The 13,013-nt window shown below is 35.5% G+C and overlaps 2 protein-coding genes across 3 annotated transcripts; both read left to right on the top strand.

The window, feature by feature from the left end:
- The first annotated feature begins 1,008 nt into the window (after positions 1–1,008).
- LOC143579750 (ACT domain-containing protein ACR4-like) lies at positions 1,009–3,095 on the top strand. 2 transcript variants are annotated; one of them, XM_077062965.1, is made up of 7 exons: positions 1,009–1,057; positions 1,171–1,292; positions 1,458–1,572; positions 1,673–1,740; positions 1,901–2,488; positions 2,568–2,672; positions 2,760–3,095. In XM_077062965.1, exons 1-7 carry the CDS (start codon positions 1,054–1,056, stop codon positions 3,093–3,095), a joined length of 1,338 nt encoding a protein of 445 aa, XP_076919080.1. In that variant the 5' UTR covers positions 1,009–1,053. The 2 variants fall into 2 exon arrangements, with proteins under 2 accessions (XP_076919080.1, XP_076919081.1); XM_077062966.1 differs by having other exon boundaries at positions 2,582–2,672; positions 2,760–2,918.
- Positions 3,096–8,570: 5,475 nt separating this feature from the next.
- Positions 8,571–11,908, top strand: LOC143579748 (D-aminoacyl-tRNA deacylase-like). The gene is made up of 9 exons (XM_077062964.1): positions 8,571–8,726; positions 8,810–8,990; positions 9,803–9,945; positions 10,025–10,088; positions 10,175–10,227; positions 11,084–11,139; positions 11,234–11,308; positions 11,393–11,581; positions 11,680–11,908. The coding sequence occupies exons 1-9, from the start codon at positions 8,625–8,627 to the stop codon at positions 11,765–11,767; spliced, it is 951 nt and encodes a 316-aa protein (XP_076919079.1). The 5' UTR covers positions 8,571–8,624; the 3' UTR covers positions 11,768–11,908.
- The last annotated feature ends 1,105 nt before the right edge of the window (positions 11,909–13,013 follow it).

The raw sequence follows: 13,013 nt of genomic DNA, 5'->3' as shown, positions 1-13,013 counted from the left end.
TAAGGTTTCTCCCATTGCCTTCTCACGAAGACCACTCCTTGTCATGGATAACGAATTGGGCTTAGACGTTTTCCCTCACAAGCTGTCTACACAGTCATTTCCTCTGAAATTAAAATGTCACGTGCCAACATTGTCGGTGATTACGTGGGCTTGCCTCGACACAAGGACACTTTTCATGTTCATTTCAGGATTTTCTCATTGGTAAACGTTCAGTTTGGTGATTATTACAGTTAAAAACATCTTCAAACTTCATATGAAAGAAAGTGTAATGTGAATGATATTGGAAAGAAATTCATTTTCATAGAAAAAAAAACGAGGCCAACCATGCTTATGCAATGAATGGAGGAGAAAGACAAAAGAAAGAGAATTACTAATGTGAACTCCCATTTTATTCTCCTTATTTGTACACATATTATAATTTCTTATTTAATAAACTATCATATTGGAAAAAAGTTAATATGAAATAAAAGTTTTTTTTATACGGTTGCAAATGTTTTCCAAAACAAAAATTTTCTTTTCTTAATGATGACTATACACTTATCTATTTTTTTATTACTTCATCTAAACTAGATCAACATAATAAGTTACCACATACCAAAATTTAATTAGAGAAAAAAGTCTTTACCACTTCATAAAAAATCAAAGTAACATATAAAATTAAATTCAACGATAATAACTATTGAAATAACAATTACATCAATTTATTGAGATATTTACACGCAATAAATTGCTTTATACTTATTACTTAAACGTTTTAATAAATAATAAATATAAGTCTATAAGACTATAACCATTGACCCCTTAGCGCCCTTTAGCAATACCACCATATACTTGCTACCATGCGCTGTATTATATTATAAAATGCGCCCACCCAACTCTTTTTAAAGCACTCTGTAGGGATACATTAAAAGCCAGTGGTATTTGATTTTTGCACGTTCACCTTCACCTTCACCTTCACCTTCATCTTCATCTGTTTAAAGAAACCAGAGAGTAAATTCTTCTTTTAATCTTAAAGAATCAAGAAACCAAGTCTTACCCAGATCAAGAATCGAAATGGGTATGCGGATTCCATTCTCAAAATCACATCTTTTTCGTTCTAATTTCTGGGTTTTCTCGTCATCAAGATTATTCATTTAATCATATACTGTATTTATTTGAGTATTTTCTCAGAAACCACTGGCAGGATCTACTCTCATCATGTAGAAGACGAATACCAGAAGTTTGTTCGTAGAATGAACCCGCCACGTGTCGTTATCGACAACCAATCTTGCAAAAACGCCACTGTCATTCAGGTATGCCCACCAGGTGTTTGTGTTAATGCGTCAAAGAAATCAAATCAATGAAAAATGTATAAATTGGAGGGATTTTAAAAGGGTTTCTGTTATTTAACTTTTATTGATCAGGGGTGTTGTCAGTTTCTTAATATATTGTGTAATGCACTGTGTAACTTGAAACAGGTGGATAGTGCTAATAAACACGGTATTCTTTTGGAGGTTGTCCAAGTGCTTACAGATTTAAACTTTGTTGTCACAAAAGCTTATATTAGTTCTGATGGTGGCTGGTTCATGGATGGTAAGGAATTAGGATTCTTCATTTTATTTTTTATTTTTTTAAATTATTTTCTTAATTTTTTTATTAGCGTTGACCGGTCAACGTTCTTGTGTTTCAACAGTCTTCAATGTTACTGATCATGAAGGGAACAAAATCACAGACGAAGGAATCTTGGATTACATTCAAAAGGTAAAGATTCTGTATTTCTGTTTAATGTTTATTACTAAACTTAGATACTTAGATTTTATCCCAAAATATAAAAAATTGCAACTATGCATCATGTAGTTGTACTGTACAAGTCTTCACATTTTGGGTACATTAGTTCATAGCTTCATAATCTTGATTTCAGGTTCTTGGCTCGGAAACCAGCTTCACTGGTTCAATTAAGTCTGTCGGGACCGATCGAACAGTAATCGAGTTAATCGGAACCGACCGACCCGGGCTACTATCTGAAGTGTGCGCGGTTTTAACACATTTAAAATGTAATGTGTTAAACGCCGAGGTGTGGACCCACAACACGCGTGCCGCGTTTATAGTCCAAGTGACCGATGACGAGTCGGGGTTAGCCGTTACTGACCCCGAACGGCTTTCGGTAGTAAACCAAATGCTTTGCAATGTGCTTAAAGGCAGCAACAGGGCTCGGGAAGCCAAGACCGTGGTTTCGCTAGGTGCGGTCCACACCGAGCGACGGCTGCACCAGATGATGCTCGAGGACCGGGATTATGATTATGAAAGAAACTGTTCCGGTTTAGACGGATTAGAACCGCAAAGGCCTGATGTGAATGTGGTCAATTGGTTTGATAAAGATTGTTCGGTTGTCACTGTTGGATGTAAAGATAGACCTAAGCTATTGTTCGACACCATTTGCACGTTAACCGATTTGGAATATGTCGTTTTTCACGGGCATGTTGATGCCGAGGGACCGAATGCGTACCAGGTTCGTTAACGAATTTTGGGTCTTTTCTGTCTTTTAATGTATTTTCGGTTAGTTAACGATATAATATGCATATTTATAGGAATACTGCATCAGACATATAGATGGTTTGCCCGTGAAATCAGAAGCCGAGAGGCAACGAGTGATCCAATGTATCGAGGCAGCAATTGAAAGAAGAGTATCCGAGGTACGAAAATAAAAATAAAAAGTAAAAATATATGCAACTATTTAAATCTTGGATACGCCACTGACTGGAACTGATGTTTTCGTGTAGGGTTTGAAGTTGGAATTATGCACAACGGATAGAGTCGGCCTTTTATCTGACGTGACACGTATTTTCCGTGAAAACAGCCTCCAGGTCACGAGGGCTGAGGTGGCAACACGGGGTGGAAAAGCCGTAAATACATTTTATGTCCGTGATGCCTCAGGGTACCCGGTTGACTCCAAGATTATTGATTTTATTAGGAAAGAAATCGGGCAAACGATTCTTAAAGTGAAGGCAAACCCTCAAGATTCGGATCCGAGTCCTCAAGAATCTCCTACAAGGTTTCTGTTTGGTGGTTTATTTAAGTCTAAATCCTTTTGTAACTTTGGCCTCATTAGATCATAGTATATGTTGTTTAGTCCTAGGTTTACTGTGATTCGCAGTCTAGATACAACACGTAGGACAGCGCATATTTGTCGGTAGTTATTGTTCGTGATCCAGCAAGGCGTTGCATCATTGAATTAATATTGGAGCTGTCTAACGCTATATAATATCGTATGTAAATATTAAGATTCAAGGTTTGTTCTTTGATCATTTTTCTCGTTGTAGCTTGAATCAATTCTATGCGTTTACATAAGTTATAAGTTATACCCTATAACCGGACCCGATCACCCTGTTGGAAAAAAAACACTATCACTACAATTTAATACTTTTAAACAATGTTCATTTGATCAGGTTTTCATAATTTATTTTTTACTTTTTGCTATTTCTCTCATGATCTTATTTATTGCCAAAATTGGTTCATATTTCAACAAATCTATTTCCATTTAATAAAAATAACATGTAAGACATTCTGCTGTGTTTACATTGAAGGTTTGAATCTTTATGTGCTTTTTCTATCTTTTTCAAGAGCTTTAGGCTGAGGGGTGTGGGGGGCGCGAGAGGGGGCGCGAGTGGGGGCTCCAGCCAATAATATTGTGACGTGTGGCAGAGAGAGAAACTTGATAAGATGGGTGTTGGTTGTGGTGCTCGCGCCCCTGGCCCTGGTGTGGAGGGGCGCGAGAGGGGGCGCGAGCGGTTTATTTTTTTATTTTTTTATAAATGTATTAAAAAACGTATTATTAAAAAAACAAGAAATTATTTAAAAAAACACACATTTTTTTGAAAATTCATAATAAAAAAAAACATACTAAAAATTAAACAAACAATAATATTTAATAATAAAACTAATCTAATACAAGATCATCTGGTCGCCTCGCCCACAAATGTTCAACCAACTCATGTCGAAGACCCCCGTGTATCTCACGGCTCTTGATATTTGCTATGTTATGAAGTTTTTGTTGATCACTGATTGTGGACGGTTGTGGCGGAATGTCACCTTGGTAGTTTTGGCATATAGCTTTGCCCTCGTCTTCTAACGTCATGTTGTGTAGGATAAGACACGTGTAGACGACGTCCATTATCCTCTCCCGAGTCCAATAACGTATCGGGTTCGCCAGAACATAATATTGTTTTTTTATATCTCCAAAAGCTCTTTCAATATCTTTTCTAGCAGACTCTTTCAATATCTTTTATAGCTCCAAAAGCTCTTTCAATACCATCGACCAGATAGTACCCGTACTTGAAGAGGTCTCCATTTGCAACAAAAGATTGAGGCGGTTCAACGCCGTCGATAAGGTCGTTGATCAAATGTGACTGACCGATAACATTAAGGTCGTTATTTGACCCAGCAACACCAAAAAAAGCATGCCGGGTAATTGATTTTTAAAAAAAAAAAATTGGGACGATGGGTTGTTTTTGGATTTTTTTTTGAAGTTGTGGTAATTGATTTATATGAAATGGGTTATATATAGGAAAAAAATTTTGGGTTTTATAAAGGAGTTTGGGATATTATATATGAGTTTGGAGATTGAAGTTGTGATTGATATGGTTAAAATGGGTTGATTTAGGGGTATTATATAGGATTTTGTAAAGGTTTTTTTAAAAAAAAACCCGAGCTCAACGGCTCTTTTGGGTGGGCCCACCTGCTTTTCCTCTCTCTTCTCCCGCGATCACCCTTGCGCTCGCCTGGAAATCCGCGCTCGCGCCCCTCTCGCGCCTCGGTGGTGTGGTGCTCGCGCCCCGGGGCGCGAGCGGATGGCCTCACGCGCCCTTTCTCGCGCTCCACACCCCTCAGCCTTAGAATCAAAAGAGGATTTGTAGTTACATTGGTCAAAGTCAAACACTGTCAAAGACTGCAAATGTCTGGAAGTTTCTTTATGGTTAGATTTGAACCAGCAAGATTCACCAATCAGTTTGAGACATGCAAGGAGTGGTTGCACTGTAGTGTACAATACATCAAAGCTGTCATCTCAAAATAGATTTACAACTGTTTCATATCACCATCATGATTTTAGGAATTGTTGAAAAGATTTGACCAGAAATTGCATTGCAAAGCAATGCAAGAATCTTTTCACAAGAAAGGTTGTTGGATTGAATATTCAAAGATGATATTAAATATGAGGAGACTTTGAAACAACAAACTGATTTAAAGACCTTTGTTGGTTTCATACTTCCTTTTTCTTTAAAAAAGTTGAAAAGTATTTGATTATACAACTAAAACTTGTTATGTGAAGGTATATTGGATTTTAGGAATTGTTGAAAAGATTTGACCAGAAATTGCATTGCAAAGCAATGCAAGAATCTTTTCACAAGAAAGGTAGTTGGATTGAATATTCAAAGATGATATTAAATATGAGGAGACTTTGAAACAACAAACTGATTTAAAGACCTTTGTTGGTTTCATACTTCCTTTTTCTTTAAAAAAGTTGAAAAGTATTTGATTATACAACTAAAACTTGTTATGTGAAGGTATATTGGTTTTTAGGAATTGTTGAAAAGATTTGACCAGAAATTGCATTGCAAAGCAATGCAAGAATCTTTTCACAAGAAAGGTTGTTGGATTGAATATTCAAAGATGATATTAAATATGAGGAGACTTTGAAACAACAAACTGATTTAAAGACCTTTGTTGGTTTCATACTTCCTTTTTCTTTAAAAAAGTTGAAAAGTATTTGATTATACAACTAAAACTTGTTATGTGAAGGTATATTGGTTTTTATTAATCACACAATCGTCTTTTGGTTGCTGTCGGTTCCAACTAACGAATTGGCTGCTGACGGTCCCAACTTTTAACGTATTTGTTCCCAACGGTCCGCGACTAACAGAATCCTAACACTGTTAGTTGTAGGTTGTCGGAAAAACTCACATATTTTTCTAGAAAACTCAATATTTTTGTCCCAGACATCTTTGCAACTTTGTATCGGAACTTTAGAAACCTTTTAATTGTAAAGCCCCAATTATTGAGGTCGCCGAAACTCTAGAACCATTGTTGGAATCGGTTGGTGGTGCTCAGGTGGTGGTGGTTGGTTGGTGGCGGTGATATGGTGGTGTTTTCTGGAAAAAAAATGTGACTTTTCCGTTCAAAAACGTTTTTCCGGCGACCTTCAACTAACGTTGTTAGGATTTCGTTAATCACAGGCGCGTTGGGAACAAATACATTAAAACTTGGGATCGTCAGCAGCTAATTCGTTAGTTGGACTGACAGCGACCAAAATGAGATAGTTGAAATTAATAAAAACCAATGTACCTTATTTAAATAAGACATTTCAAATCACATTTTCATATATATATCTTAAGTAATAACATAGAGGCGTGTTAAATACATGAGCACATTTTGAAGTCAAAATGAAGAAAAAAAATCATGACGTGATACAAGTACTCTATATAAAGTCAAAACAAAATTGAATTTTATTTTTTGGTATAGAGCTTTATTTGATCATGTTTATTGTATAGCTAAGCGCCTTACAGTTTATCATGAAAGAATAGATAAATTAACAAAAAAGAGTGCCATGTTAGTAAATTGTCACTGTCACATCGTGCGACTTTCCTACTACTGTGTGTGTAGTATATATGAGAACTTAAAAGGCATGCACAGTTGGAGCATGCGCGCTCAACTACTCTTATCACTTCTATCAAGCCGCTCATCCCCTCCCTTCTTGTTCCCGATTAGCTTGGGGGGGGGGGGGGGTTACCGCATGGAATTGTTGCCACGTGTATGTTTTATTACCCTATCTTGTGCATATTTTTTATTATCAGCACCAATAATTAATAGAGCTTCTACTTAATAGAGCATATTATAACACCTTGTACTAACTTGCTTAAGAACCTTAGGAACAAGGATAACTTGATCTGCATTGTTTGTTATGTATTTTGAATGAATGATGCATGAAATGGGCGTCCCGTGCTTACCTTTTATAGGCCAACATGCAGAGATGAGTCATAAATCACGAGCTGACACGTTAGGGTCGTGTTTTAACACCTCTTGATGAACTGGGCGGTGAGATGAACCGTCACAAAATAAGACGGTCCGTCTCATGCCCCCGTCACAAAATTGTAGGCGTATGAAACACCTTGTCATAAAAGACAACTTATCACCTAGGTTATGTTTGAGACGGACCGCATAATAATGAGACGGTCTGTCACATATGAAATTTAGAAATCTGGATTGTATATTGAACTTGCTATACAAGTAAGTGAGTAACCGGAGTTCTGAACGAAAACTGGTGGGCCGGTGACACTAGCCGATGTAGAGCCCATTAGGACCACATGCCATGTTGCCATTTTAATTTACTTCCAACCAATGGGCTGGAAATGAAACCAACCAACCCCCCTCCCCCCAATTGAATTTTGAAACATTTTCATTTATATATTTTTTAATACAGAGACAGTAACAAACTAACAATACTGGACACAACAAACTTAGCAAGTTCGCCTAGGTTTAAGTTCGCATGTCTAAGTTCATCGGAGTATAACTTCCCCTAGATAAGGTTTATCTTCGCCGATGTTAAGTTCTCCAATGGTAACTTCGCCAAGGTTAAGTTCGCCATGTCTAGAAAACCCGGGCGATAAGTTCACTCGACGGATGGGATTTTTTTTTTGTAAAAACGAAGTTTTTCTAGTTTTCGAAGGGTGTTGGTGATGGGCAGAACTGATATGGCAATATTTGACTGAGGATGAGTTTGGTGAGGGTTTTTGGACGTAAAACACTTGTAAAACAATCCCGAATCGCACAATCAAGAGCAAAAGCTCTAATACCAATTGTAGGTCTCTAGCCAGATCTTGACAAAATTGATACGTACGATCAGAGTTACGGAATCCTTCGGGTTAACGCTAACAGAAGTATACGAGTAGAACAAGAATAAGAATCACTTTTTAACTCTTTTCTTCTATTGATTATAACAAATACAATCAACCTAAGAACTCTAGACTACGAATCAGTTGTTCGTTCTCTCTGGACGACTGGAATAATGGGTGGAAGGTCTAGCCTAAAACCAAAGCCAAAACTTATCTTATACGAAATAAATGTAAATATAAAGAAAAGATAAGAAATAAAAACTCTATAAGACCAAACCTAAGCCCAAATAAAAAAAAAATACTAAACATTAAGCTCAAAATTCAGCCCAATCATCGACCACTGTTTGACTTACTGACTTGTGAGGTTCACACAGAAGTCAGAACAGAAGCAGAGAAGCAAGCAGGCGAACTAGCAAAATCATTTGGGTGTGGAATCGATTAATCAATTGATTGGACACTGTCGTTGTCTATTGAGGCATGAGGTTCGGAACTGACTCGTGTGGAAGTGAATTCAATTAATCGAAGCATTCAACAAGCAGAGACCGGGCTCGACGATTCACATTTCACCATTTTATATTTCTTTCAATTTGATAGGTTAGGATTTGAAATTATTGTTTAACCCGACCCAAACCGAATATGAACCAACACCTACTATGCTTCCATAGTTCCATGGTCAAATTCAGTTAACCGCCAACAGTTTCACTCATATATTAATTCCATCATCAAGCATTCAAACTCAAATCACACACGTACGTTCAAATGGTAACCCTGGTGGTATCAACCACCACCGATCCAGCTTCATTCAATCCAGCATCCGCCTTAACGGCCACCGGAATCTGGACTCCCGGCGTCTCATTTCAGGTCACACTTTCAAAACCTAATCTCAATTTCCGTTCAAAACACACATTTGTTCATTAATTTTGAGTTGTATTGTATCAAATTAGGGCATTAGAAGCAAGGTTAACGGCGATGTGAGATTACTAGAGCATGATCACGGTATAGTGGAGGAGGATTGTTTAGATAGCCGGTGGGAAGAGGCTACTGGAGAAACTGTTGATGAGATTATTTTTTTAAGTAAACATACCGCCGTTACGAATCGGCCGGCTCTCACTATTCATCCGATCGGTATTCATTTGATTCGTTACTTGATGAACATGATAAGTGGTTTGTTGTTAGTTGTTGTGTTGAGTTAGGGTTTAGATTATAGATTGTGATTTATAACTGTTTAGGGGAATCTTACATTATAATTATAATAATGTGAATTTGCTAAACATTCAAACAGCTGATTGTTGATTGTGATTGGATTCCAAGTTTTTTGAACTCACTTTTGTAAGTTAAAATATAAGGTGCTAGGCCGCCGGTGGGGTATCGACTAACGATTAATAATTAATCGGATTGGAATTTTATGTAAATTTTCAAAATTATACATTTACACACGCACACACACAAAATATTATTATGTGTAGTTTTTCAAAATAACTATAATTTTCAAATACTTCTAAGATTTTGACCAATTTTGATCTATTTTGACCAATTTTGACTGAATTTGACCGACTACCGGTCTACCGTTAATGTCACTGATTAGCTGAAACTTAATCAGCAACTCACCATTTAACCGAAATTAACCAAAACGAACCGTTCATATTTTAATTTTTTTTAACTTTTATATGTAATTTTCCAAACTATATATACACACACACACGCAAAATTTTAAATAATTTGTCAAATACTTAAACGCTTTTGACACCGTTTTTTACCCAATTTTGACTGACTACCGATTAATGAAACTGGTTAGCTGAGATTTAATCAGTAACTCACTGGTTACTGGCCAGTCGCCGACTAATGCAGATTTTTACGACACTGGTTATATAGGGTATAAGAATAATATTTAACTTCATACCTTTGTTTAATAAAGATTGTGCAATATATTTGGTTAGGTGTTCCACATTTAAAAGAAGGAGATGTTCCACCACAAGGAGGGAAACCTGGATGGGCAGCTGTTCCTAGCCCTAGGATGACGTCATGGTTGATACTTTTGAATAAACTTGCACAATCTCATAATTTGCTTCCTGAATTTGAGGTATTCTTAAAAGATTTCTTGATATTATTGGTCAATGTATGTTATTACTTTCATACATTTTACTGAATTTTGATTGTAGATTACTTTGGAGGCTACTCATCATGGTCCAGTAACAAATAAGCCAACAATGTTTTTAGAGATAGGTAGAGATCTCAATTTTTTTATTCATGTTGTATTATTGTGATATTAACTTTTTTCATTTAGTTTTTTCTTGGTTTGATTTGTTTAGGTAGCACACTTGAATATTGGAAGAGGCAAGATGCTGCTCAAGTCATTGCTCAAGTATAGTACTTTTTTTAAGACTTATATGCTATCATTAATCCCATACTTATATTGCCACATGGTTTGGAAATATCATGGTTTGGAAATATGACAGTTCTTTAGAAGGGTGATTAGTGGTGTATCGCCAAGCCTGACCTTTCATAACGTCGTCACTTTTGTTGTTTTTACATATAAACCTCCTACAGACCCTAGTTTTGACAAAATTTTGACCCAAAACTACATGCATCCATCTTTTCAAACCAATACAAGATCAAATAGTCTGTAAACGGACAAAACATTGAGCGAACAGTTCGTGAATGTTCGTTTATTTAATTTCATGTCTGTTCTTTTGTTTACGTTCATTTATGTTCGTTAGTTTACTTTTGTTTAACTTCGTTCGCGTAAGTTTTTAATATATTCATATTTAGTTTAGTTTTAATAACTTTTTTGGCCAACACGTCGTCTTTCACATTAACTTTTTAACTTGTTTTAGCTCAGTTATGAGCGCTCACCTATGTTCAATTATGTTCATTCGTTTACGTTCTTGAACCGTTTGTTTATACCATTAACAAACGAACATAGACAAACACTAACATGTCCATTTTCATAACAAACACGCGAACAAGAAAATCCTTTTTGTTCTGTTAAAGTTAAATGAACAAACACAAACATGCTTCGTTCGTGTTCATTAGGTTCTTTTACAAGCCTAAGATCAATTGACATTAAAAGTGAAGCCTTTATACAAATTTCAAATTAATCACTCTTAAAAGGTTTTACTTATGTGCTTGGCTCACTGAGCCTCGTCAATCTGCCGCACCCTGGTCTAAGATTACGTCCTATTATCAAATTTTCTCTAAAAACTTTTTGAATTTTGAAGTTAGTTTGGGAAGGACTTGGAATCGGTGGAGGTGAAGCTGTTGGAAACTGGAACAGGTACTATCAAAATCTTTTCATATGTTAAAAACTAAATAATTATTATTAAACCGTTACATACCTAGGAAATTTCTAAACTTCTTTTCTCTTCCAGTATGTCAAGTAATAAAAAGGTCCTTCTTGGTATCGGGGGCGGCCATTATGTACCTCGCCACATGGACATTGTCCTGTAAGCTATTTGCACAAATTAATAAGTACCTTATATATCATATAGCATTGATCTTTTTATTAACTTTTTATATAAATTTTTCAGGAAGGGTGGTGTTTGTGTTGGTCATTTGTTGTCTGGATATTCGTTGCCAATGGAAGAACCCGTCGAATCAAAAGGCGAGAAAAACATAAATAATATTGGTGGGACGTGGAAACACGCGATAAAAGCTGCGTATGATGCTACGGTTGAAGGGTTTCCTGGTGGGGAAGTTATTGCTCATATTGATCAAAAGTAAATATTTCATGTTATGGAATATTAGAAACCAATTAGTGTAGGAGTTCTATTAAGTTCAGTTGAATTAAACTAAAAAGTGTGTGTTTAATTGACAGGAGTTTCAAGGGATGGCAAAAGAAGGCGATTATTGATTATTTAGGCGAACAGAATATTAAAATCGGTAAACCAGGTGATTTCTACTGATATCAAAATTTTTATGGTAATTACTTTGTGGTCTATTCTAGCTTCTGATTCTTGTATCTATTAGAGATGAGTTTTGCTAGCTAAGTATGTGTATTGCTGAGGGAAAACTGCACCAGTTAGTACTGTATTTTCTGTTGGTTAAAACTTAAAAAGTATTAAAACTTTTTCTTTATTATTTCCATAACTCGAGTTAGCAGGTAATAAACATAAGACACGACACATCTTCCTCACGTAGGTAACAGTGTGACATGTATGCTGCCGCATAGATAACCAGGGTGCCTTTATTGTTTCGTATTTATTGATTGATGGAGATTATTATTATTATTATTATTATTATTATTATTATTATTATTCTTGATTTTGAGTGGCATGTATTCACTGTCATTTCTCTAAAGCAACACTAGTAAAAATATTTTAGGTCCACCCTTGGGTTAACAGGTATGAAGCACTGCCCGTCGTTTTGGTCCCAAAAGCCAAGGCGTGAAGCTCACTTATGTACAACCAAATAAGTTTTTGTTTGCGACTATAAGTTGCATGTCTCTCGTATGTTTTACGTATAAACTTATTTATCTAATAAACCTATTATAATTTCTTCATTTCTGAATTGTTTTTACATGTAAATCTTCTAGGGACTTTAATGTTTGAATGAGAGATAACGTGGCTAGTCACTATATGTCGTTGTAATGTTTGAAAATACGTGAGTATTCTGACTTTATAAAGTCAACTATCTTCCGCAATTTAAATGATTTTTTTGGTGTACATATCCAGGAAATACGCTGTCCAATTGTCCATGATGCATTTCTTTTAAAAATTATAAAATCACGCGGTGACCTTTGTTATATTATTATTATTAGATTTTACCCCCCGTATTACGGGGGTTGTTTTACATTATTCGTTTTTAATACTTATATATGTATATTTGGATTTTAATTTTATTTATTATGAGAAAGTTAATAATTATATACTTGCGGTTTTGATGATAAAATGGTTTCACAAATAAATGATATGTTATAATCCGGTTTAAAAGCTATTTGGGTTTGATGATAACCATTACCCGTTTATTTTCTTTATTATAAAATTGTTTCTTAATTATAAATAATATCTTTTTTTTATATAAATAAAATAGGATATTTATTTTTAGTATATCCCTATTTTATAGGATTTTCATATCAAATATTTTATCAGATTAATTTTTAATATAATAAGTTGTTATAACCCATTTAAGAGCTATCTGGGTTTGGTGAGA

This window comes from Bidens hawaiensis, unplaced genomic scaffold, assembly GCF_021521415.1.
Source record: "Bidens hawaiensis isolate Kalapana, Puna unplaced genomic scaffold, B.hawaiensis_p1.1 tig00029930_1, whole genome shotgun sequence".
Classification (NCBI taxonomy): Eukaryota; Viridiplantae; Streptophyta; class Magnoliopsida; order Asterales; family Asteraceae; genus Bidens; species Bidens hawaiensis.
Note: the sequence above shows the minus strand (reverse complement) of the source record. Positions and strands in the feature narration are given on the sequence as shown.

Coding starts and splice junctions, on each gene's coding strand:
- LOC143579750 (XM_077062965.1), top strand. Junction 1,741..1,900: donor TCTTGGATTACATTCAAAAG/GTAAAGATTCTG, acceptor TCTTGATTTCAG/GTTCTTGGCTCGGAAACCAG. Junction 2,489..2,567: donor AGGGACCGAATGCGTACCAG/GTTCGTTAACGA, acceptor GCATATTTATAG/GAATACTGCATCAGACATAT.
- LOC143579748 (XM_077062964.1), top strand. CDS start 8,625: ATGGTAACCCTGGTGGTATCAACCACCACCGATCCAGCTTCATTCAAT. Junction 8,727..8,809: donor CTCCCGGCGTCTCATTTCAG/GTCACACTTTCA, acceptor GTATCAAATTAG/GGCATTAGAAGCAAGGTTAA. Junction 9,946..10,024: donor ATTTGCTTCCTGAATTTGAG/GTATTCTTAAAA, acceptor TTTTGATTGTAG/ATTACTTTGGAGGCTACTCA.